At 45.4% G+C, this 27,076-nt stretch overlaps 1 protein-coding gene across 1 annotated transcript in view; it reads right to left on the reverse strand.

Moving 5' to 3' along the window:
- LOC132396473 (uncharacterized) overlaps positions 1–27,076 on the reverse strand; it is a 100,763-nt gene that overhangs the window by 42,397 nt on the left and 31,290 nt on the right. Inside the window, exon 8 of the mRNA XM_059974015.1 lies at positions 1,163–1,545. Coding sequence (XP_059829998.1) covers positions 1,163–1,545 — 383 coding nt within the window. The remainder of the gene's footprint in view (positions 1–1,162; positions 1,546–27,076) is intronic.

Consider the following 27,076-nt stretch of genomic DNA (forward strand, 5'->3'; position numbering starts at 1 on the left):
ACCTTTGTTCTTCTGAATTCCAGCGAGTACAGGTGTAAAATGTTCTTCATACAATAAGCCTTTCAATCTCCAGATCATTTTCATGAACCTCTTTTGAGCAATCTCTACTGTAAGCACACCCTTTCTTAGATAAGGGGCCCAAAACTGGTCACAAAACTCCAAGTGTGGTCTGAGCAATGCCGTATAAAGTCTTAGTATCACATCCTTGTTTTTGTATTCTAATCCTCTCAAAATAAATGCTAACATTTCATTTGCCTCGCTTACCAGCAACTCAGCCTGCAAATTAACCTTTAGGGAATGCTGCACGAGTCCCTTTGCATCTCTATATTCCAGCCTTCTTTCGTCTTTTGTCCATCTCTCCACATGTACTTGACTGCATGGGGGGTGGGGGAAGAAGAGAGAAAGAGAGAGGGGGAGAGAGAGGTGGGGGAGACAGAGGGGGAGAGAGCTGGAAGAGGGAGGGGGAGAGAGAGAGGAGGAGGGAGAGGGGGGAGACAGAGGGGGAGAGAGCTGGGAGAGGGAGAGAGGGGGAGAGAGAGAGGAGGGAGAGAGGGGGAGAGAGAGGAGGAGGGAGAGGGGGGAGAGAGGGGAAGAGCTGGGAGAGGGAGAGAAGGGGAGGGTGAGGGGAGGGAGAGGGGTAGGGAGAGAAAGAGGGAGAGAAAGGGGGAGGGAGAGGGGGAGGGGATGGGAAAAAGGAGTAAATGAGAGAGAGAATGAAATGGGCAATAAAGTGGGACAGAATGTGAGGAAGAGGCAAGAGAGAGACAGGTGAGAAAGGGAGAGAGAGAGAGAAACAAGAGAGAATGAGAAAGAGAAAGAAGGAAGGAGAGTAAAAGAAAGAGACTGAGAGAAGGAAAAGCAGGGAGAGAGAGCAGAAGACAAATGAGAGAGGGATTGAGGGGGAAGAGAGAGAAAGGGAGAGAACTGAAAGAGAGAGAGAGAATAGGAGAGAGAGGGCAAGAGAGCGGTATAGGGAGAGTGGTAGAGAGAGGGAGGCAGCGAGTGAGGTTGAGGGATGTCATTGTGAATAAGAAATTGAGCAACACCAGAACCCGGGCTTGATTGGCTCATTGAACATTGACAGACAACGGCACAGCAGGATCGAACCCAGAGGTTTGGGAGTGGCCCTACTGCCCCCAGCATCGACCCTGACCCTTCTCACCGTGTTCAACTTTAGCTCCATGTTGAGAACGCCTCCGCTGTCGAGGACGGGCATCAGGCTGATGACAAACACAGCCACCTTATCAGGTGGAACGGAAATGTTTGGTCCAAAGAAGATGTAGAAGTGGACAGAGAAGGTGTCCAGCTCATTCCGGAGGGTGGGGCGGACGGGCCAGCACTGGTCTCCCGCGGCAACAGCAGTCCGCTGACCTTCGCCCTCTGCAGAGGCCGTGCCCGACTCATTCAGCTGCTGAGGGGCGAACCCAACAACGGGGAGGCTGTCCAAGATGGAGGGGTTCCCTGGGGAGCCGAACGACTGTGGTATGTTCAGTGTTGGGGTAATGGCTGCGGAGATGCCCTTCGAAACAGTGGGCCTGGAACATTCTGAAAAAGAAAGAAACACAGCTCATTATCATGGGAGTGGGGGCTGGAAGTGGGGGTCATAATTCAGAAGGTGCAGGATAACAGAGGGGGATAGTGAGAAAATGGGCTCCTATGGTGTGACCCTCCCTCAATACAACCCCTCCCACAGTGAGCAGCTTCCACAATACCACCCCTTCCACAGTGTGACCCTCCTTCAATACCATCCTCCTACAGTGTGACCCTCCCTCAGTCCCACCCCCCTGCAGTGTGATCCTCCCTCAGATCCATCCTTCCCTCAGTCCCACCCCTCCCACTGTCTAACATTATGAGAGGTACTGACGAAGTGGACGGGAATGATCTTTTCCCAGGGTAGGTGAGCCCAACACTAAGAGAATAGGTTTAGGGTGAGGAGAGAAAGATTTAGAAGGAACCTGAGGGGCAACTTTTTTTTCCACATGGAGAGTGGTGTGCATATGGAGTGAGCTGAGAGAGGAAGTGGTTGAGGCTGGTACAGTTGTATCATTTAAGGGCACGATAGCGTAGCATTTAGCTTGATGTTGTACAGCTCAAGGCATCAGAGTTCAGAATTCAATCCCAGCATCGAGTTCGTACATTCTCCACGTGGGAGGCATGGGTTTCATTCGTGTGCTCCAGTTTCCTCCCACAGACCAGAGACGTAGCAGGTGGTAGGTTAATTGGTCTTGCAAATTGTTCTGTGCTTAGGCGAGGGTTAGATTGGCTGCTGCTGGGTGTTGCAGTTCAAAGAGCCGATGGTCCTATTCCGTGCAGAATTTCTAAATAACTAGGTCAAGATGATGCTTGCGAACAACACTCCTTTGGCCGACATCTTGTTGATAGATCATGAAACCATCTTTTTCAGTCCTTTTATGTTTCTTTCTCATCTTGAATGTGATCCTGGAACTGTTGGAGCCCGTGTTTTGCTGTGTGGAGATCGTCTGGGTGCTTCAGCGCTCTGCAGTCTCCGAGATTCTGGGAGGCAGAGGCAGCGTGAGCGAACCTCATAGGCTGCAGGGTGGCACGCGAGCCAATGTTTCACCCCATTTCGTCATTTAAAGCTTCCGTTGTTGGCCGATTAAAGCGATGAAGGAGATTGAAACATCAGGGCGAATGCGGAAGATTGGAAGATTGGTTGTCCCAGTGCACTGTGATCTCCGAGAGGCAGAGGTACTGTGAGTGAATGCTTGTGCCGAGATTACTGCAGGATGTTTGGCTCCATTTCGCCATTTATAACTTCCACTGTTCACCCATTAAAGTGGCATCAAAGCGAGTGCAGAGAGTGAGCGCCAGCTGCCTCTCCTTTTGATCAGTTGCGCTGTACTGGAGATAGGAGAGCCCGCCAGTGCGCACGGAGAGGGTGCTCAGGTTTTTTCTGCGTTTTGGATGTGGACTCGGACTATAGACTCTTCTTTTCAGTCTTACAGGCTTTATATTCTGTGTTTTTTCGCCCAATCTTCTTGTTTTTTTTGTGAAGGGAGGGGGATTTGGGGGTTTGATGTGTCTGATCCATTTTGTTCAATTATTTGTGCAGGGCGAGGGATTTTGGGATTGACGTGCCTGATCCATTTATGCTTGTTTTTTTGTGGGGAGGGGGGATTTTGGGATTGACGTGCCTGATCCATTTATGCTTGATTTTTTTGTTGGTGGGGGGTGATGATCGTGCTGCCTTTCTTTTCTTTTGTGGTTTCATGACTACCTGGAAAATTGAAGAATTTTTGAGTTGTATACTTTGATAACAAGTGAATCACGGGTAAAGCCCTCGCCACTGTAGAACACATCTACACGAAGCGTTCTTGCAGGAAAGCAGCAGAGTCAGAATCAGGTTTATTATCGCCGGCATATGCCATGAAATTTGTTGACTTAGCAGCAGCAGTACAATGCAACACAGGATAATATAGAAAAGAAGTTAATCAATTACAATAAGTATACATGTATATTAAATACTCATATTAAAAATAGTGCAAAAACCAAAAACAGTAGTGTTCAATGTCCATTTAGGAATCGGATGGCAGAAGGGAAGAAGTTGTTCCTGAATCGCTATGTGTGTGCCTTCAGGCTTGTGTACCTCCTATCAATGGTAACAGTGAGGAGAGGCCATGGCCTAGGTGATGGGGGTCCTTAATAATGGACGCTGCCTTTCTGAGGCACTACTCTTTGATGATGTCTTGAATACTACGGAGGCCAGTACACAAGATGGAGCTGTCTAATTTTATACATCTCTGTAGCTTCTTTCAGTCCTGCGCAGTAGCCCCCCCCCCCACATCAGGCAGCAATGCAGCCAGTCAGTATGCTCCCCAGGGTACGTCCCGTGGAAGTCTGTGAGTGTTTTAGGTGACAAACTAAATCTCCTCAAACTCCTAATGAAACATAGCAGCTGAGTTGCCTTCTTTGTAGCTGCATCAATACATTGGGACCAGGTTAGATCCCCAGAGATCCTGACACCCAGGAATGAAATTGCTCACTCTCTCCACTTCTGATCCCTCAGTGAGGATCGGTTCCATCAGCAGGGACCCCTCACCGCCACCCAGGCGACACCCTCTTGTCACTGCTGCCATCAGGACAGAGGTACAGGAGCCTCGGCTCCCACACAACCAGATTCAGGTACAGTTACTACCCCACAGCCATCAGGCTCTTGAACCAAAGGGGATAACTTCACTCAACTTCACTCGTTCCATCACGGAACATGGACTCACTTTCAAGGACTCTTCATCTCAAATGTTAATATTTATTGCTAATTTATTTATTGTTATTTCTTTCTTTTTGTATTTGCACAGTTTGTTGTCTTTTGCACAGTAGCTGAATGCCCAAGTTGGTGTGGTTGTTCATTGATTCTGTTATGACTATTATCCTTTTATGGATTTATTGAGAATGCCAGCAAGGAAATGAATCTCAGGATTGTATATGGTGGCATACACTGAATGTACTTCGATAAAAAAGCACTTGGACAGGTACATGATGGGTTGGTGTTTGGAGTGCTATCAAATGAACATAGTAAATTGGAACTACTGGGTAGGCACAGTGGCCAGCACAGACCAGTCAGGCCATAGGGCCTGTTCCTGTGCTGTACTGATCTCTGACTCTAACCCCAGGACATACTGTCTTACTTACAAAACTGCCCAATTATCAGCACTGTGTGAAAGGGGGTATAAATAGAGCTGGAGGGGTCAAATGGACAACAAAGATTTTGCTTCCTGAATACCTTTAGGTGTATCTTATGAATTTTGGGCGACTGATCATGAAAATCACCATGAAATTTCCCTATCACGCACCATTTTCTAAAATCACTTATGTTTATTATTTCAATTCATAATTCAAGTCAATAAAATGTTGCCTACAATGTAAGCTGGAAAGTTTCCTATCTTGTCCAGGCACGCTTGGCCATGCTGAGGCGGTGCGGCTACTGCATGGCAGGATGGGTTTTAGTAATAATTAATGGGTTCAGGACTGGAAGGATGGAATTTGCTATCACCAGCCATGAAAATTTCTATGAAGGATTTTGATATTTGAGACAAATGTTTCCCAGAATAACTGATGTCAAGATTAAGGAAAGTATTTTTGTTGGTCCACAAATCAGACAGGTCATCAGTAACAGGCAATTTGAAGAATTTCTAGTGGGACCGGAGAAAATCACATGGAAGGTATTCAAGGAAGTTGTTGAAATTTTTCTCGGCATCTACAGAGCACTAAACTACATGCAGCATGTAAAACCATGAAATGCAACATATCACTAAAGAAACACACACAAAATGCTGGTGGAACACACTAACTGAAAGGAAAGATAGTAAGAGATTTGAGATTACAGACTCTTACTATCTTTCCTTTCAGTTAGTCCTGACGAAGGGTCTCGGCCTGAAACGTCGACAGTTCTTCTTCCTATAGATGCTGCCTGACCTGCTGCGTTCCACCAGCATTTTGTGTGTGTTGCTTGAATTTCCAGCATCTGCAGATTTTCTCGTGTTTGCATGTCACTAAAGATTCATCTTCTGCATTCCCATTTTGACTTCTTCCCTGCAAGTCTTGGTGCTGTTAGTGATGAGCATGGAGAAAGGTTTCACCAGGACATTGCGGTCATGGAGAAAAGATACCAAGGCAACTGGAATCCATCAATGCTGGCGAGTTATTGTTGGACACTCAAGTAAGAAGCCTCAGACACTGAGTACAAATGAAAATCATTAACAAAATATTTCTAACTAAGTTGAACTATTGCAAAGCATCAGCACCACGATGCAATTAAACACATTATATCCAATAAAAGTTAATTGTTGTTTCTCCAAATTCCTATGTGATACAAGTATTCTGAAATTATATTTGTGTTCATCTTCAAGCAGTCTATCATAAACAAAAAAAAATTCTGAGGAATTTTGAAAAAATTTGAAAAACTTTATTGTCCAGTGTTTTGGTTGATATTCAATGGGTTTGGAGCCTAACTGAGCTGTGACTGTACCTGTATCTGTTCACTTCTCTCAGGAATGTAGTATGGGGAGGTAACAGTCCTTTCTCCTGGACTGAGGCCTCATGGTAGTTCAGTGGTTAGCATAATGCTATTAGAGCACCAGCAACCCGGGTTCAATTCCCACCTCTGTCTGTAACATTGGGGTTCAATTCCCACTGCTGACTGTAACACTGGGGTTCAATTCCCACCTCTGTCTGTAACATTGGGGTTAAATTCCCACCGCTGACTGTAACATTGGGGTTCAATTCCCATCACCGTCTGAAACATTGGGGTTCAATTCCCATCGTCTGTAAGATTGGGGTTCAATTCCCATCACCCTTTGTAAGATTGGGTTCAATTCCCATCACCGTCTGTAAGATTGGGGTTCAATTCCCATCACCATCTGAAACATTGGGGTTCAATTCCCATTGTCTGTAAGATTGGGTTCAATTCTCATCACCGTCTGTAAGATTGGGGTTCAATTCTCATCACTGTCTGTAAGATTGGGTTCAATTCTCATCACCGTCTGTGAGATTGGGTTCAATTCCCATCACCGTCTGTAAGATTGGGTTCAATTCTCATCACCGTCTGTGAGATTGGGTTCAATTCCCATCACCGTCTGTAAGATTGGGGTTCAATTCTCATCACTGTCTGTGAGATTGTGTTCAATTCCCATCACCGTCTGTGAGATTGTGTTCAATTCCCATCACCCTCTGTAAGATTGGGGTTCAATTCTCATCATCGTCTGTGAGATTGGGTTCAATTCCCATCACCGTCTGTAAGATTGGGGTTCAATTCCTGCCGCTGTCTGGAAAGAGTTTGTACGCTCTTCCCATGACTGCACAGATTTCCTCCAGGTGTCCTGGTTTCCTCCCAAAGACATACAGGTTAGTCGTAGGTTTGTTTGTTTATTTATTGTGATACATCCCTTCCAACCCTTTGAGCTGCACTGCCCAGCAGCCAGCCCGAATTTAACCCTGGCCTAATCACCAGACAACTTACAGAGACCAATTAACCTGATAAACAGTCCGTCCAGGAACCCACAGCACCCGGAGGAAACCCACAGGGTCACTGGGAGAACGTGCAAACTCCTTACAGACAGCAGCAGGAACTGAACACATATCACTGGTAGTATAAAGTGTTGTGCTAACCACTATTCTACTGTGCCACTCACATGGGTATAATGGGGGGGGGGCTCCTTGGGCCAGAGGGGGCCGTTGCTGTGTTCTAGGTCTAGTAGATATTAAAACAGTACCACAGAGGGAGGTACTGGTTTAGGGTGAGAGGGGAAACATTTATAAGTACCTGAGGGGCCCCCCTGAAGGGTGAGAAGTGTACGGAACGAGCCGCCCAAGGAAGAGGTAGTTACTCAGAGCAGAGGCTCTGAGTATAATGGGGTGGGGAGGGACTGGGAAGGTGAGATGAGCAAAGGAGTTGGTGGGGGGGGGGGGGGTAAACACGCCAGTCACGTGACAACTCTTTCCAGGGACATGATCACATTTACAGTGACGGGCTTCCTTATGCAAAATCTCTTCGAAAGGCTTCAGACAAAACCGTTGTCTGCGATGATTCAGAGAGATAATGAGGCTCACACCGCAGAGATAAATAGGGAAATACATTATTCAGAGCAACAGAGAGAAACAAAATTATATAGTACATCGAATTGAAATTGTTATATCAAACAACAGAGGTGGGCAGATATAAATTCAAATTAATAGGTAGTTAGCCATTCAGATGTGTAGATGGAGGTATAATGGTAGGTTAGAAAGATAGTGTGTATATACAGAGAGAGATTGGGGTGAGAGATAGTGTGAAGTAACAGCGAGAGAGAGGGAGAGAAAACAGAAAGGAAGACAGAGAAGGATTAAAAGAGAGAGAGAAATGGAGGAAGAAAATTAGAGAAATAGAAATGAAGATGGGAAGAGGAAAAAAAATTAGAGACACAGAGACCGAGGGAGTGACTAGGAGAGAGTGCAAGAGAAACCAAGATAGAGTGAAGTTGCAATGGAAATGAAAACGAGAGTGAGGTAGGGACTTTGAAGGGTCGTGGGATACAGAGAGTGAAACATACAAAAGAGGGATACTGAGAGAGAGAGAGAGAGAGAGAGAGAGAGAGAGAGAGAATGAGACCATCAGTGTGTGATACTGACAAAGAGAGAGTGTAATAGAGAGAGTGCAGAGACTGAGAGATATATCAATGGAAAGCTATTGTTCAGCCGGGCCTATTAATTTATTCTCATAAAGAGAGGTTGCCTGGGAAACCGCACTGTGAGAGCGGACATCAAGTTAATTCATAGCTCAGATGGCTAAATACCTGGGAACAAAGCCTGTGTCCCAGTCACAAGGAGTGTGCTGGTCCGCTTAGGCTGGAGTTGAGCAGACAGTGTAATTGTCTGACTGAGAGTCAGCCTTAGGAGCCTGTGGACCCACAGCATCGGGTTACCCTCCAACCATCAGACTCCTCAGCCAGAGGGGATGAATTCACTCACCACAACACTAAACTAATCCACAGTTTATGGACACACTTTCAAGGACTGTACAACTCATTTTCCCGGTAGTATTTATCTATCTGTCTGCTTGCTTGTTTATTTACTTATCGGGGCACCCCAGTAGCGTAACAGCGCAACGCTGCTACAGCTTGGACGACAATTCCTATGCTGCCTGTAACAAGTTTGTGCACTCTTCCTGTGAGCATGAGGGTTTCCTCCAGATGCTCCAGCTTCCTCCCAAATACCAGTGAGTAGCTTGACTCATTATTGCAACTTGTCCTGTCATTAGGCTGGGGTCAGATAGGTGGGTTTCTGGGTGGCACAACTCAAAGAGCTGGGAGGTCCTGTTCCACGCCATATCGCCAAATAAATTAATTAATAAATGAGTACGATTTTCATTATTATTTTGTATTTGCACAGATTGTCATTTGCTGTGAATTGGTTGTCAGTCTTTCTGTGCAGATTTTCATTAATTCTACTGTGAATGCCCACAAGAAAACATCTCAGGGTTGTATATGTGTGCACTTTGAAAATAAACTTACTCTGAACTTTGAGGGAGCTCCATGTCCATCGAGGGAATGGCTAACAATCGACATCATTTATTGTAGAATAAATCACAAGTGGATTTTACATTTGAAGTGAAAATGGGACACTCGGGTCAACGAGGCTTCCATCACCCCACAGCTGAAACCTTCTTCCTTGCCTCAGCCACTCACAGACTCCACTACTCCAAGACATACAGAAAGGTGCTGGAAAAGGGCCAGTAACATCATGAAGGATCCCACCCTCCCTGCTCATGGACTGTTTGTCCCACTCCCATCAGGGAGAAGGCTATATACCATCCATGCCAGGACCACCAGACTCAAAAAACAGTTACTTTCCCCAAGCAGTAACACTGATCAACACCTCCACCCACTAACCCACCCCCCACACCCCCAACCACCACTCCTTTATCACTTCCTGGTGGTAACTTTATGTACAGACACTCCTGTGCCTTGCGTCATTTTACGGACACACAATCAATCTATGCATATAAGCTATCGTAAGTATTTATATTTATTGTGTTTTTTGTCTCCATTACATTTGCATACTGAAAATGACATTAAAGAATCTTGAATCAAGACCTGACGTGATCTGAAGCTCTACAATGTGCCTCCAGCTCCCTATCTCCAGCATCCATGTTCAAATGGGCTCACCTCCCTGCCCATCTCTGTAACCTCCTTCGGGTTAAAGGTTAGCTGTATTTGTCCCGTGGACATGGAAAGACGCAGTGAGATGTGTGAAATACCATTACAGTCCGAGGATGTGCCGGGGGGGGCAGCCCACAAGTGTCACCATGCTCCCAGCACCAACGCAGCAGGCCCCCAGTTTACCAGATCGAACCCGTACGGCTCTGGAATGTGGAAGGAAACTGGAGTGTCTAAAGGAAACCCATGGAAAGAGCGGACAAACTCCCTGCAGGCAGCAGAATTGAATCCCGATCTCTGGCCCTGTGAATTATCATCCATCTTTTCACTATTTATTTGTCTTTGTAACTTATACTAATCTGTATGTCTTGCACTTTACTGCTGCTACAACGACGACGAATTTCAGGACTGACGGTCACCTGCACATCTGGTTGTTAATGCAAATCAAATGGCAGCAGTTCTTTGCATAAAAGCTTGCAGACATGGTCAAGAGGTTCAGTTGTTGTTCAGACCAAACATCAGAATGGGGAAGAAATGTGATCTAGGTGACTTTGACTAGAATGATTGCTCGTGCCAGACTGGGTGGTTGGAGTATCTCAGAAACTGCTGATCTCCTGGGATTTTACTGAGGCTACGTCCACACTGCACCGGGTAAATCCGCAACCGAAGCTTTTTCTCTTCGTTTTTACCCTCCGTCCACACTAAAACGGAGTTTTCATCCCCTGAAACCAGAGCTTTTCAGAAACGCTTTCCAGGGTGGGTATTTTTGAAAACGCTGCCCGGGCAGATCAGTGTGGACAGCGTAACCGGAGACTTCTGAAAACGCTATCAGACGGCAGCGTGCTATTTCATTGTTTTCTTGAACGCAACCTAACAATTTCAGAGCAGATAGCAACGAGACTGATGCCAGAAGAGTTAGAAATGTACTCACCAAATACTTTGACCCATAACTTACTGAATACATAAGAATACTCACTTTGCCCTGTTTTCTGTCCTTGCTTGTATGAAGGTGGTTTACCTATTTATGCAAGTACTTCTCTGACAATAGATGTGTAATAGCCTAATGTAACATTGTATGGAAATACAAGATAACACTGATGCAGACATGTTTTATACATTTAACAAGGTGCTTTATTAATGCAACAGAGTTAGTCAGTTTTTCAATGTTCGTCGTCAGCCGGGTCAACCTGTCCATGAATTCCGTCGGTTGCCTTCGTATGCTCCAGTATTTTTTTTTACTTTTAAGTTCTCCTGCGCTTGAGCCAACAGCTGTCCATAGTTTTAAGTTTTTCTGGTCTGTAACTGCACAAACACGCACTTTCACAGCGAGATTCGACACCAAACATGTTGCTTGTTTTCGGTAGATGTGTCCTGCACATGCCCAGTAGGAGGAGATTCGCCAAAATCTCCGTTTCGGTGTGGATGGAGATATTTTCAAAAACGCATAGTGTGGACGCCTATTGTTTTTACGCAAAACCAGCGTTTTCAAAATTATCCGGTCTAGTGCGAATGTAGCCTGAGAATGGTGCAAGAATCAAAAAAAATCCAGGAAGTGGCAGCTCTGTGGGTGAAAATATGGGAGAGGTCAGACTGGTTCAAGCTGACAGGAAGGCGACAGTAACTCAAATAACCACACGTTACAACAGTGGTGTGTAGACAAGCTTCTCTGAACACACAACATGTTGATCCTTGAGGGGGGTGGTTTGCAGCAACAGGAAACAACATCAGCTTCCAATCCTGTGGGCAACTCCTCTTCCCAATAAAGCAGCTACTGATTGTACTCAAGAGTCACAAACAAAAGGTAAACACAGAAGGTATCACATCAGTGATAATAAATCTGATTCTGATCCTGGACATTTGCAGCCTGGTCTGCCGTCTGAAATGCTTTCTCTCCACAGATGCTGCCTGTCCGGCTGAGCACTAACCTCAGTTTACTTCAGATTTCCAGCGCCTGCAGATTTTGTTTTGATGTTGTGGCCTAATTGAATGCCGAAGCTGGTTTGAAGGCCTAAATCCCTTCCTCTATTCCCATCAGACAACAGAGAACGATATTTACCAAGAAGAGACCACGGGACAAGTTACAAGACAGATAGATTTTGTAATGATACTGACAGATCATTACCAGTGCGATTGAACTGCATTGCAAATTACTTTCACAATTGAATTTAAGCCTCACAGATCAGTGAAATATAATTGTCTTGGACTTCCTTTAAAAATGGAACAATACGTATTTCTCTGTGCCCCTGGGTTCAGCGAATATCCTTCCTCGTTTGGTAAGCTGGACGACTTATTTTAATTTGGAGACATGAAATCATGAATAAAATAATAACAATTGAGGCAGTGGTGACCACAGAATAATTATAGCACACAGGATGAGGAATTCATGCCCCCAGGCTAACAGACACAAAGTGCTGGAGGAACTCAGTGGATCAGGCAGCATCTATGGAACTGAATAAACATTTGACGTTTCAGGACGAGACCCTTCTTCAGGACTGCAGTGGAGGTGGGGAGGGGAAGGAGGACAGCGAGAAGATGATAGGTGAAGCCAGGTGGGTGGGAAGGGTGAAGGGTTGGAGGAGAAGGAATCTGATTGGACATGTGGCTGAGTCAGGGTGAACAGCTGGTTGAAGAGTCAGAGGGAGCAGAGATCACAGAGGGAGAGCAGTGAGGGACGGTCACACTGAATTCCCATCGAAGGGAAGATTTAAACGTCTTCAGGGTAGGCATCCCTGGAAGGGGCTTCACAATGGAGCAGCAAATCACACACAGGAGAGTCCTCTTGCGGCAAGCTGTGCTCGTCACCGCTTGGAGCATAATGCTATCAACACAGTGGAAATGAGAGGCGCAAACACAAAACGCTGGAGGACTCAGAAAGCCAGGAAATGAGAGTTGGCTTCCACTGACAAACCCCGACCTGCACCCCTCCCTTAGAAATTAATGGTCAGGCTGTGTCTGTCGTTGAATCTTTCAAATCCCTGGGGTCTATCATTACCAATAGATTGTATCATTACATTACACTCATCACTAGGAAAGCCCAGCACAGATTGTTTCTTCCTACACCAGCACCTCAGGGTGCATCCTGATGGCCTTTTATTCAGCCTTCATTGAGAATTGTGACCACCTCTATCACCGTTTGGTTTCCCGCTGCCTCACAGTTGCAGAGAGTGGCCACTCAGCGGAGATCATCTTCGCCAGAGCGAAGATACGAGCTGGAGAAACTACTCACCCGAACAGTCACCTATTCACCAAACTGCCAACAGGGAGACACGAGAAGTCCACCACCACCAGGACTGAACCTCATCTCTGAACCTTCCTTCCTATAACTACCCAGCTTCTGAACAACACTCACTCAGGCGCAATACCCTAACGGACCCTCCGCAACATCGTTAAACGGTCTTTCCCACTCTCCTTGTCCTGTTGATTATCACTAAATCAGTTCCTGAGTTCACTTCTATTTAACTTTGATTATTGACGTTTACACAAGTGACTGCTAATTGTTGATAGGTCACGGCCGTTTGCACTATTGTCTTGTAAATCGCTGGTTGTTACTGCGCTGTCTGTTATGATATTGTCCTGTGCTTTGTGCTTGGCACCGAACCACAATCAATTCTGGGATGTCTTACAGACTGGCAATAAAGTGATTCTGATGAGATTCTGCAGTTTGTGGAAATCCAGAGCAACACACGCAAATCACTGGAGAAACTCAGCAGGTCAGGCAGCGTCTATGGAGAGGAATAAACAGTCCAGGCTGCTGTCATTGTTTACTGAGTGCACAGGGTTTTATTTAGCAAACAAAATGTCACAAAACAAGCGGAGCAAACAAAATGTCACAAAGTACTTAGAGCAAGGGTTCTCTTACCTTTACATGGCCATTAAAATGGGCCAATCCCATTAAGCAAAGGATCTGTGGACCTCAGGTCGAGAACCTTGCTTTGGAGCGTTGTCTTTGGTTCTGGTCTCCACATTACAGGAAGGATGTGGAAGCTTTAGAGAGGGTGCAGAGGAGATTTACCGGGGTGCTGACTAGATTAGAGATCATGTCTTATGAAGATAGGCTGAGTGATCTTGTGTTATTCTCTTTGGAGAGAAGGAGGGCGAGAGGCAACTTGGTAGAGGTGTACAAGATGATAAGAGGTATAAATCAGGTGGACAGCCAGGGCCATTTACACAAAACAGAAATGGCTATTACAATGAGGCATAATTTTAAGGCGATTGGAGGGAAGTACAGGAGCATATCAGAGGTAGAATTTTTACGCAGAGAGGGTACGGAAGTGTCTGGGGTTGAAGTAGAGAGAGACACATTACGTACATTTAAGATCAGTCCTGACAAAGGGTCTCGGCCCAAAACGTCGACTGTACTTCTTCCTATAGATGCTGCCTGGCCTGCTGCGTTCCACCAGCATTTTGTGTGTGTGTTGCATGTACATTTAAGAGACTCTTAAGTACATGGCTGATAGAAAACGGAAAGCTTGTGGGAGGGAGGCAGATTGCTCAGAGCAATTAAAAGGTCAGCCAACATTGTGGGCCAAAGGACCGGTACTGTGCAATAGTGTTCAATGTTCTACATCAGGGCCGGCTTTCTCTGTGAGAAATACCTGTAGCTCTCTCTCTTGATGCCAAGGGACAGGATGAAATGTCAGCAGTAAAATATTTAAGGAGAATCTGACAAGGAACTTCTTTGAAGTTCAATGTTCAAAGCAAATGTTTTTATCAAAGTACATATACAACCCCAAGATTCATTTTCTTGTGGGCATACTCAGTCAGCAAAAATGTTAGACCATTCAGCCCATCGAGTCTGCTCCACCATTAGATCATGGGTTATTTACTATCCCTCTCAAACCCATTCAACATCCGCTTTAAATTAGATCTCGCCAAAGAAATTGCTCCTCATCTCTGATCTAAAGGGACATCCTTCTATTCCAAGGCTTTGCTCTCTGGCCTGAGACCCTCCCTCCATAGGAAACATTGTTTTCATATCCACTCCATCCAGACTTTTCAATATTTGATAGATTCCACTTCAATGAGATTCCCACCCGTCTCACTCTTCTAAACAACAGCAAGTGCAGGCCCAGAGCCAACAAACACTTCTCATAGTTAACTCTTTCATTTCTGGGATCATTGCCATGAACCTCCACTCCATCTAGGCCTTTCAATTGTAACATTTTTAAAAAGTTTGTATCGGTACATTGATGTGGAAGGTGCAGAGTGCTACAGTCTGGCTGCTGGTAAATGGCACCAGCAAAGTAGCAGCCTGGCACATACTAGATGGACTGAATGGCCTGTTTCTATGCTGCAGTTCTGATTTATTTCCATTACAACATTCTGGTGTCCTGCCATCAGCAGTTAAACCTTTCCCAGAACGCTACACTAACAACCAGTGAGGGGTCTAGCAAGCGTCATCAGCACTGTTATGAAGAAAAAGTAGCTGTCAACTGGCACACACTGAGGTGTTTTCATTACACCAAGCATCATATTTCTTGAAAATATTGAATTTTGGCCCATTGAGCCAACTTTGGTTCAAAGATCAGTCTGTTCTGTGCTCACTTTGCCTGTAAACCATTCTCTCACCTTCCCACGCCACCTCTTCAGACAGAGCAGCAACTCCACTTCCAGAACATCCATTCAGACCAACTTTTACAGTGTCCTGGCCAGCTGCATCTCCATCACCAACCGTAAGGTGTCTGATCGCAAGTCCCTGCAAAGGAGAGTGAGGACTACTGGGGGGATTATCGTGGTCTCTCTTACACCCACAGAGATATTTAAGAGGAGCACTGCCTATGCAGGGCCCTTAGCATTGTCAATGATCCCTCCCATCCGCCCAACTATCTCTTTAACCCCCACAATCAAGCAGGAAGTACTGTAGAATTAGGACCAGGACTGTTAGGATGGGAAACAGCCTCTCCCCCAGGCTGTGAGACCACTGAACTCCCTGCCACCATCCGGGTCTCATCACGTGCGAAGCGCCAGTAACGTTATACTGTTCACTTCGTCACTTGTTTCATAAATGCACCTCATTATTTGTTAGTGTATTTGTAGTAATATTACTTTGTGTTCTGTGTGTGTGTGTGTGTGTGTGTGTGTGTGTGTGTGTGTGTGTGTGTGTGTGTGTGTGTGTGTGTGTGTGAGAGAGTGTGTGTGTGAGTGTGAGAGTGAGTGTGTGTGTGGGTGCGCGTGAGTGGGTGCACGTGTGTGGGTGTGTGTGTGTGTGCATGTTATACGTACTGTGTTGTGCACCTTGGTCTGAAGGAGTATTGTTTATACCACACACACACCACACGTGTCCTATTAAATGACAATAAACTAAACATGAACTGTCGATTACCCCCGACTCTACCTCTAACTCACGCACTCTGGGGATAACTTACAGCAACCAATTAACCCCTGGACATGCCCACCTTTCAGAAGTGGAAGGAAATCGGAGTGTCCGGGAGGAAACTCGCGCAGTAAAAGGGAGAACGTGAAAATTGCACAGAAAGCACCAGAGGTCAGGACAGAAGCCGGGACTCTTGAGGACTGTGGGGCAGCCACTCTCTCTTCTGTCTGTATGCATCACAGCAACCGCTCTGCCTGAGACCGTGAGGAACTGCAGAGCTGTGCACTCAGCTCAGCACATCATGGAAACCAGCTTCCCCTCTGTATTTCTCACTGCCTCAGTCAAGTAGCTAGAATAATCAAACACCCCGCCACCCTGGACGTTCTCCCTTCCCCCCTCCCACTGGGCAGAAAATACAAAAGTCTGAAGGCACGGACCACCAGGCTCGAGGACAGCTTCTACGCTGCTGTTATCAGATTGTTGATCGGCCACCTCATGCAACATGATGGACTTTTGACCTCACAACCCACCTCGTTGTGGCCTTGCACCTTATTGCAATTAAAATTTTATTCTGAATTCCATTATCGCTTTACCTTGTAACAATTAAATGCAATGTTATAATGAAATTATCTTTATGGACAGCATGCAAAACTAGCCTCTTGACTGTACCTCGGTGCACGTGACGACAATAAACCAATTTGCCAATTTATTTACCTAGTCACCATCTACATTGGCATGTATCAGGAATTTGCTGTGGTGTGTTGGCGTGACATGCAACAGGAAACATTGAACAATTACGAAGAATGGAGAACTATATAAAAAATATAGATATGGAATAAAATGTACATTAATATATAAATGCCCGCATGTGTTTACAATGTAAACAGCATGGTAAACAGTGAGTTGAAGTGTTTACCATGCAGTGCAGTGACAGGTGTAAAAGGGCCATAGATTCATACAGCACTGCAGCTCAGAAACAGGCCCTTTGGCCCATCTGGTCCATGCTAAAGTATTATTTTCCTTAGTCCCATTGATCTACACTCGGACCACAGCCCTCCATACTCCATCTGTCCGTGTACCGATCCACATTACTCTTAAATGTTGAAATTGAACTGCCTCCACCATTTCTGTTGTCTGCTCATTCCACACTTTCACGACCCTCTGAGTGAAGAAGATCTCCCTCAGGTTCCCCTTAAACATTTCACTGTTCACCCTCAATCCATGGCATCTAGTTGTAGTCTCATCCAATCTCAGCGGAAAAAGCCCGCTTGCATTTACCCTATCTATATCCCTCATAATTTTAAATACCTCTATCAAATCTCCCCTCATCCTCCCTTGCTCCAGGAAACAAGGTCCTAACCTATTCAACCTGTCCCAATAACTCAGGTCCTCAAATCGCAGCAACATCCTTGTAAATTTTCACTACACTCTTGCAATCTTACTGATACCTTTCCTGCAGGTAGGTAACTAGCAGAGGAGTGGGAAGGGGTTAACTAGAATGATTGATTAAAACAGGATTAGGGTAGATTGGCAAAATGGTCAGGCTGAATGAAACCAAATTGCATGGCCATTCCAGTATCATGGGAGCTACAAACAAGAGAAAATCTGCAGAAAGAAAGAAAAAAGGGCGGGGGGAGCAGAGGGAGGCAATAGGTGGGCAAGGAGATGAGGTGAGAGAGGGAAAAGGGGATGGGTAATGGAGAAGTTGGAATGGGGAGATTTGGAGGCATTGCCGGAATTTTGAGAATTCGATGTTCACACCATCAGGTTGGAGGAGACCCAAATGGAAGATAAGGTGTTGTTCCTCAAACTGATGTGTGGCTTCATTACGACAGTGAAGAAGGCCGTGGATGGACATATCAGAATGGGAATGGGAAGTGGCCACCCATTTTAATTCCACTTCCCATTCTGATATGTTCATCCATGGCCTCCTCTACTGTTGTGATGAAGCCACACTCAGGTTGGAGGAACAACACCTTATATTCCGTCTGGGTAGCCTCCAACCTGATGGTGTGAACATCGATTTCTCAAACTTTCGGTAATGCCCCCCTCCCCCAAACCACCCCACCCCCAACCTCTCCATTACCCACCCCCTTTTCCCTCTCTCACCAATCAACTTCCCAGCTCTTTACTTCATCCCTCCCCCTGCAGGTTTCACCTGGTGTGTCTCTCTCTCCCTCTCCCCACCTTTTAAATCTACTCCTCAGCTTTTTTTTCACCGAAGGGTTTCGGCCCAAAACATCGACTGCACTTTTCGTCCGTAGATGCTGCCTGACCTGCTGAGTTCCTCCAGCATCGTGGGAGCTTGCTGTGCAGTTTGGCTGCTCTGTTTAGTACAGTAACTCACACTGCGCGGGGACTGGACTGCAGAACCACGCCACCGCTCAGTAAGTGCTCTGGGACTTCCCAAAGTGCACTAGAAACACCACTCACTCTTTCTACTGCAACACTGGTGGAGAGATAAACATTGCCTCAGTCACCAGGGACTGAGAATCCTGTTCTCCATCAATGCTCCAGGATTTGTTGCCTCACACAGAGAGAGAGAGAGCAAGAATGTAGAATAGAGCATTTACAGTGTTGTTGTGACCTTTTAACTTGCTCTAAAATCAACCTAACCCTTCCCTCCTACACACTCCTAACAAATATTGAAAGGCCTAGACATTAATATTGAGACAATGTTTCCAAAAGGTAGGTAGCCTACACCCAGAAGGTACTGCCTTAGAATAGTTGGGTGTCCCTTTCGACCAGAGATGAGGCGGAATTTCTTTTGCCAGAGAGTGGCGAGTCTGTAGAATTCATTACCACAGAGGGCTGTGGTGGCTGTGGCATTAGGCATATTTGAAGCAGAGTTTGATAGGTTCTTGATTAGTAAGGGTGACTAAGAGTATGGAGAGAAGGCAGGAGAATGGAGTTGAGAGGGATAATAAGTCAGCCATGATGGAATGGTGTAGCAGACTCAATGGGCCAAATGGCCTTTTTCTGGTCCTAACTCTAAGGTCTTATTTTTCTAGCATCCGTGTGCCGATCTAAGCGTTTCATAAATGTCCTTAATATATCTTCCTCAAACACCATACCTGGTAAGGCGCTCCACACATACACCACTCTCTGTGTAAAAAAAACTTACATCTGACAATCTCCCTATACTTTCCTCCAAATACCTTAAAGATGCCCCCTCATACTAGCCATTTCCGCCCTGGGAAAAATCTCTGGCCATCCAATTGATCTCTACTTATCATCTTGTAAACTTCTATCAAGTCAGCTCTCATCTTCCTTCACTCCAAAGCCCGAGCTCACTCAACCTATCCTCATAAGACATGCTCTGTAATCCAGGCGGCATCCTGGTAAATCTCATCTGGACCCTCTCTGGAGCTTCCAAATCCTTCCTAATAAGGAAGCAACCAGAACGGAACACATTACTCCAAGTGGGGTCTTACCAGGGTTTTATAGAGCTGTAACATTACCTCGTGGCTCTTGAACTCAATCCCTTGTCTAATGAAGTTCAACACACCATACACCTTCTTACCATCCTGTCAACTTGTGCGGCAACTTTGAGAGATCTATAAACGTACACCCCAAGATCCCTCTGTTCCTCCACTCTGCTAAGAACCAGCTATCAACCCTGTATTCTGCCTTCAAACAACCTTCGAAAATGAATTACTTCACACTTTTCCTGATAGTTATTTTTGTGTTATTTTGTTTCCCTTGCACTATCTCAAAGTACTTCTGTTTTGAAATGCCTACATTAGTACCACCAAGGAGGAGGTACAGGAGCCTAAAGACTCACACTCAATGCTTCAGGAACAGCCTCTTTCCCTCCTCCATCGCAGGCTGAAGGGCCTGCACAGTGTTGTACTATTCAGTGTATACTGAGTGTCTAAAGTGGACTCTCTGAAGTCCAGCCTGGTTGGCATCCCTGAAGGCCCTGGACTCTGGAAATACGTCCAATAATCTTGCCACCTTCAGATGCCCTTCCAAATGAACCTCGTTGACCAAATTTGGAGCCACCTTCCCTGTGGTCCATGGTTTCAGACAGACACCAGAGAAAGAGATCAGGAAGATCCCTCAGATGAGAAGATAACAGATGATGACTGCTGTTCCTATATGAGCGTAGGAAAATGAGCGGAGATATGATAGAAGTATACAAAATTATGAAGGGTATAGAGACGATATATACAAACAGGCTTTTTCCACCAAGGTTGGGAGAGACTAGCACTAGAGGTCATGGGTTAAAGGTGAAAGATGAACTGTCGAAGCGGGACATGATGGGTAACTTCTTCTTCACTCAGAGGGTAGTGAGAGTGTGGAACAAACTGCGAGTGGATGTGCTGGATTCGGGTTCAAGTTCAATAAAGAGAAATCTGGATAAGTACATAGGTGAGAGGGCTGTGGCCCAGGTGCAGGTCGATGGAATTAGGCAGATTAACAGTTTTGGCACAGTCTAGATGGGCCAAAGGGCCTGTTTCAGTGCTGCAACGTTCTCTGACACTGTGACTCTATGATTTGATTCCATCGCCTTTGAGGCATGAACACTGAGTTGGAAAGAACGTTTGCTGATCTGACTGTTCTTTTTCTCCCTCACAGATGCCTCCTGACCAGCTGCCTTATTGTTTCAAACTAAGTTATGCATCAGTTTTATAAAACTTTGGTTAGGCCCCATCTGGACTATTATATTCAATGCTGGTCACCCCATTACAGGAAGGACATGGAGAGGGTGCAGAAGAGGTTGACCAGGATGCTGACTGGATTAGAGAGTTTGTTCTCTGAGAACTTGGGCAAAGTTGGGGTGGCTTCACTAGAACAGCAGAGACCCGATGAAAGTTTGTAAAATTATGAGAGTTATTGGAGAGCTGGTATCTTTTTTCAAGGGTTGAAACGTCTAACACCAGAGGGCATGCATTTAATATGAGGGAGGGGGAATGTTCAAAGATGTGCAGGAAAAGTTAATTTTACAGAGTGTGGCAGATACCTGCAATCTGCTGCCACACACATGGAGGCATAGCTGATGGATGTTCAAAGTCCAAAGTAAATTTATTATCAAAGTACACATATGTCACCATATACAACCCTGAGATTCATTTTCTTGTGGGCATTCACAGTAGAACAAAGAAGTACAATAGAATCATTGAAAAACTACACACAAAGGCTGACAAACAACCGAAGACAAACAGTCTAAATACAAATAAAATAAACAACACTGAAAACATGAGTTGTAAAGAGTCCTTGAAAGTGAGTTTGTAGGTTGTGGAATCAGTTCAGAGTTGGGGTGAGTGGAGTTATGTGCGCTGGTTAAGCCTGATGGTGTGGGGTAATAACTGTTCCTGAACCTGATGGCTGTAGGGTAATAACTGCTCCTGAACCTGATGGCTGTAGGGTAATAACTGCTCCTGAACCTGATGGCTGTAGGGTAATAACTGCTCCTGAACCTGATGGCTGTAGGGTAATAACTGCTCCTGAACCTGATGGCTGTAGGGTAATAACTGCTCCTGAACCTGATGGCTGTAGGGTAATAACTGCTCCTGAACCTGATGGCTGTAGGGTAATAACTGCTCCTGAACCTGATGGCTGTAGGGTAATAACTGTTCCTGAACCTGATGGTGTGGGGCCTGATGTGTTTCACAGGCTCTTAGAATGATGCATGAATGCGCAGCGAATGGAGGGATATGGAGCTTGTGTAGGCAAAAAACATTAGTTTAGTCAGGCGTTTGATTAATTCGGCTCAACATCGTGGGCTGAAGTCCTCGTTGTTGTACTTCTCTAGGTTGCACACTCCATTCCCAGCATCCACACTTTCTTTTCACTTTCGTCGCCAGGATCATTGGCTCAGTGGTGGGTAGACCTCATTCAGGACACCGAGATGTCCCAACACCTTGCCAAGAAATTCCAGGGGGCTGAGGGTTGCAGTGCGATGGCAGTGGAGAGCTGGAACTATGAGACCTCGGCAAGAAAACTCTCCCCTCCCCTCACACAGTGATATAGCCAAAGGACAATTCAACGGCCACAAAGAAGTAATGACAAAGAGCATTTGAACATTAGGTTCAGCTGCTACATTATTCATTTGCAATGATTGCAATTTTCATAATCACATTTGCATATTCTTCCCTGCAATGTATTCAACTGAATGTGACCTGTGCAGATTTATTCCTGAGAGGGATCATTAATACTCCTGAACATTCTCTGAAAGTCCCTTCGCTGACTCATTCCCTCCCCGAAAAACTACACACAATCTGGAATATCAGATCAGTTAAAGCAGGGAGGCAGGCCATTCAGCCCTTCCTAATCACACTGGCTCTTGTCTCACTTCCCCATAGACCTGCACTCCCTTCCTTTCAGCTATTAGTCCTGCTGCCTCGGAGTCCTGTGACTGTATTTGCCTCACCAGCAGGGTGTTCCTCACCCAGCTCACTCTCCGTGTAACCTTTGCGCAAAGGTCTGCCACTGTGGCTCTGGAGTTTTAACGGGAGTCAGAGGGCTGGGGCAGAGAGTGGAGTGGTTGTGGGAAAGGATGCTGTTAAACCTACGTACAAAGACAGGAAATGAAACATTTAGCATGGTGGGAATAATGTCCTGAGTTACATCTGTTTCAGTGCAAGAAGTATTGTAGGTAAGGTGGATTGGCCTAGAGCATGGGTCAGCACATAGAACTATGATATTAGTGAGTCTTGGATTCGGGAGGGTCAAGGCTGGCAGCTCATTGTTCTGGGGTTCTGTCGTTTTTCACAAGAGGAGCAGGAGGGATTAAAGAAAGAGGGTGACTTTAATAGTCAGGAATAATACCATAGCAGTGCTCAGATAGGAAACATTTAGGAGACATGTGGACAAGTACACGACTGGGAGGGGTACGGAGGGGAAAAGTTCAGGTGAAGGCCGATCAAATGAGGCAGAATAAGTTTGGTATTGATTGGCCGAATGGCCTCTTCCTGGGCTGTGACCCAATGGCTCATTCAAAAATATCGGACCAATGCCCTTACTTCTTCAGAGGGCTAAGGAAATTCGGCATGTTCACAATGAGTCTCGCCAATGGTTATTGGTGCACCACAGAGAGTATCCGATCCAGATACATCACATCACACAGTGGATACGGTCCAGCACCATTGAACACATCTACTTGAGATACATCACATCACACAGTGGATACGGCCCAACACCATTGAACACATCTACCTGGAGATACATCACTTCACACAGTGGATATGGTCAAACACCACTGAACACATCTACCTGGAGATACATCACATCACACAGTGGATATGGTCAAACACCATTGAACACATCTACCTGGAGATACATCACATCACACAGTGGATATGGTCCAACACCATTGAACACATCTACCTGAGATACATCACATCACACAATGGATACAGCCCAGTCCATCACGGACAAAGCTCTCCCCACCATTAAGCAAATCTACACTGTCACAGTAAAGCAGCATCCAGCCTAAAGGACTCCCACCATCCAGGTCATATCCTCTTGCTGCTGCCATCAGGAAATAGGTACAAGAGCCTCAGGTTACACACCACCAGGTTCAGGAACAGTAATTACCCCTCTACCATCAGGAAAGAGATACAGGAGCCTCAGGACTCACACCACCAAGATCAGGAACAGTTAATACCACTCAACTATCAGGTAACTTTACTTAACTTAACTCACCCCATCACTGAACAGTTCCCATAAACTTTGGACTCATTTTCACGGACTCCTTCTCATGTTCTCAATAGTTAATGCTTGCTTGTTTGTTTGTTTGTGTATTTATTTATTTATAATTTCTCCTTTTTTCTTTTATGTTTGCAGAGTTTGTTGACTTTTGCACAGGGGTTGTTTGTCTGTCCCGTTGGGTGTGGTCTTTCATTGATTCTATTATATCCTTGGATTTACTGTGTATGCCTGAAAGAAAATGAATCTCAGGGTGGTATATGTACTTTGTTAATAAATGTACTTTGAACATCATGGTTTGGTACAATAGCTACCCCCAGGACATTGTGAATACAGCCTATTCCATCACACAAAGCAACCCTGACCCCTTCCAAAGTTCCTGCTGCCAACATAAACCCAGATTCTTTCCTCACCCTGGTCATTCTCTCCTCTCCCTCCTTTTCTGGGTAGAAGATACAAAAGTTTGAGACCATATGTCACCAGGTTCTAGTGTAGCATCTATCCCATGGTTATCAGGCTTTTTCATAGACTAAAGAATTAACCCTTGACCTCTCAAACTGCCTTATTGTGGCCCGTGCACCCAACTGTCTACCTGCACTGCACTTTCTCTGTAACTGTAACACTTCATCTTGCATTCTGTTTTCCTCTTTATTATCTGGATGTACAGTGGATGTACGGATGTTTTTTCAATTATATAAAGGAGGTGAGAGTTGATATTGAACCATTGGAAAATGATGCTGGTGAGGTAGCAATGGGGAACAAAGAAATGAAGATGAATTTAATGGGTACTTTGCTTCAGTCTTCACTATGGAAGCCATTAGTAATATACCAGAGGTTCGTGAGCATCAGGGAGTAGGATTGAGTTTCATTGCTGTTACAAAGGAAGAAGTGCCAGGCAAACTGAAAGGTCATAAGGTGGATCCGTCACCTTAAGCACTCTCTCCCAGAGTCCTGAGAGAGGTTGCTGAAGAGATAACGGATGCATTGGTCATGATCTTTCAAGAATCACTTGTATCTGCTGTGGTCCTGGAGGACTGGAAGATTTCAAATGTCACTCCACTCTTTAAGAAGAGAGGAAGACAAAAGAAATTGTACAGCAGTTAGCATAACCTCAGTGGTTGGGAAAGTGTTGGGAGTCTATTGCCAAGGATGAGGTTTCGGGGTACTTCGAGATCAATGATAAAATAAGTTAAAGTCAGCATGGTTCCTATAAAGGGAAATCTTGCCTGGCAAATCTGTTAAAGTTCTTCGAGGAAGTAACAAACAGGGTGGACAAAGGAGAGGCAGTGGATGTCATTTACTTGGATTTTCAGAAGGCGTTTGATAAGATGCCACACATGAGGCTGCTGAACAAGATAAAATCCTATGGTGTTACTGGAAAAATACTGGCACGGACAGAAGAGTGGCTGAGAGGAAGGAGGCAGCAAGTGGGAATAAAGAGGGCCTTTTCTGGTCGGCTGCCAGAGATTAGTGGTGTTCCTCAGGGGTCAGCATTGGGACCACTACTTTTGATATTGTTTGTCAGTGATTTGGATAATGGAATTGATGGCTTTGTGGCAAAGTTTGCGGATGATACGAAGTAAGCAGAGGGGTAGGTAGTGCTGAGGAAGCAATGCGATTGCAGCAGGACTTAAGACAAACTGGAAAAATGGCAGATGGAATACAGTCAACACACACAAAATGCTGGTAGAACGCAGCAGGCCAGGCAGCATCTATAGAAAGAAGTACAGTCAACGTTTCGGGTCTGAAACGTTTGTGTGTGTTGCTTGAATTTCCAGCATCTGCAGACTTCCTCGTGTTAGCGAGATGGAATACAGTGTTAAGAAATGTATGATAATGCATTTTGGCAAAAGGAACAATAGTGCAGACTGTTATCTAAATGGGGAGAAGGTTCAAACATCAGAGGCACAGAGGGACTTAGCAGTCCTCGTGCAAGACTCCCAGAAGGTTAATTTACAGGTTGAGTCTGTGGTAAAGAGGGCAAATACAATGTTGGCATTTATTTCAAGGGGATCGAATATAAAAGCATGGAGAAAATGCTGAGGCTTTATAAAATGCTAGTCAGGCTGCACTGAGTATTGGCAACAGTTTTACACTCCGTATCTCAGAAAGGATATGTTGTCATTGGACAGAGTCCAAAGAAGGTTCACGGGGATGATTCTGGGAATGAAGGGGTTAATATATGAGTAACGTTTGGTATCTTTGGGCTAGTATTTTCTGGAACTTAGAAGAATGCATTGGGATCTCATTGAAACCTACTGAACGTTGAAAGGACTAGATGGGTGGATGTGGAGAGGATGTTTCCAATGGTGGGGGTAGCCAGAACTAGAGGTCACAGCCCAAAACTGAGGGGTGGCCTCTTAGAACAGAGGTAATGGGGAGTTTTTTAGCCAGAGAGAAGTGAATCAGTGGAATGCTCTGCCACTGACTGCAGTGGAGGCCAAGTCCATGGGTATATTTAAGGCGGAAGTTGAACTTTTCTTGATCAGTCAGGGCATCAAAGTATATGGTGAGAAGGCAGGTGTATGGGGTTGAGCAGGATCTGGGATCAGCCATGACAGAATGTGGGAGCAGACTCATTGGGCTGAATGGCCTAATTCTGCTCCTAAACTGGGTGGCAGTGTGACATGCGAAGAGGACGTTAGGAGAATACAGGGAGACTTGGATAGGCTGGGTGAGTGGGCAGATACTTGGCAGATGTCATTCAATGTGAATAAATGTGAACCTATCCACATTGGAAGCTGGAACAAGAGGGCAGAGTATTGTCTGAACGATGTAGAGTTAGGTAAGGGAGAAATGCAAAGAGACCTAGGAGTCCTAGTTCATCAGTCAATGAAGGTGAATGAGCAAGTGCAACAGGCAGTGAAGAGGGCAAATGTAATGTTGGCCTTTGTTACAAGGGGAATTGAATACAAGAGCAAGGATGTTCTTTTGCATTTGTACAGGGCCCTGGTGAGACCACACCTGGAATATTGTGTACAGTTTTGGTCTCCAGGTTTAAGGAAGGACATTCTGGCAATTGAGGAAGTGCAGCGTAGATTCACTAGGTTGATTCCTGGGATGGCAGGGCTGTCTTACGCAGAGAGATTGGAGAGATTGGGCTTGTACACGCTGGAATTGAGGAGATTGAGAGGGGATCTGATTGAAACGTTTAAGATAATTAAAGGATTTGATAGGATTGAGGCAGGAAATATGTTCCAGATGTTGGGAGAGTCCAGTACCAGAGGGCATGGATTGAGAATAAGAGGTCAGTTATTTAAAACAGAGTTGAGGAAGAGCTTCTTCTCCCAGAGAGTTGTGGAGGTGTGGAATGCACTGCCTCGGAAGATGGTGGAGGCCAATTCTCTGGATGCTTTCAAGAAGGAGCTGGATAGATATCTGATAGATAGGGGAATCAAGGGATATGGGGACAAGGCAGGGACTGGGTATTGATAGTGAATGATCAGCCATGATCTCAGAA

The sequence above is a fragment of the Hypanus sabinus genome, chromosome 7 (assembly GCF_030144855.1).
Source record: "Hypanus sabinus isolate sHypSab1 chromosome 7, sHypSab1.hap1, whole genome shotgun sequence".
Classification (NCBI taxonomy): domain Eukaryota; kingdom Metazoa; phylum Chordata; class Chondrichthyes; order Myliobatiformes; family Dasyatidae; genus Hypanus; species Hypanus sabinus.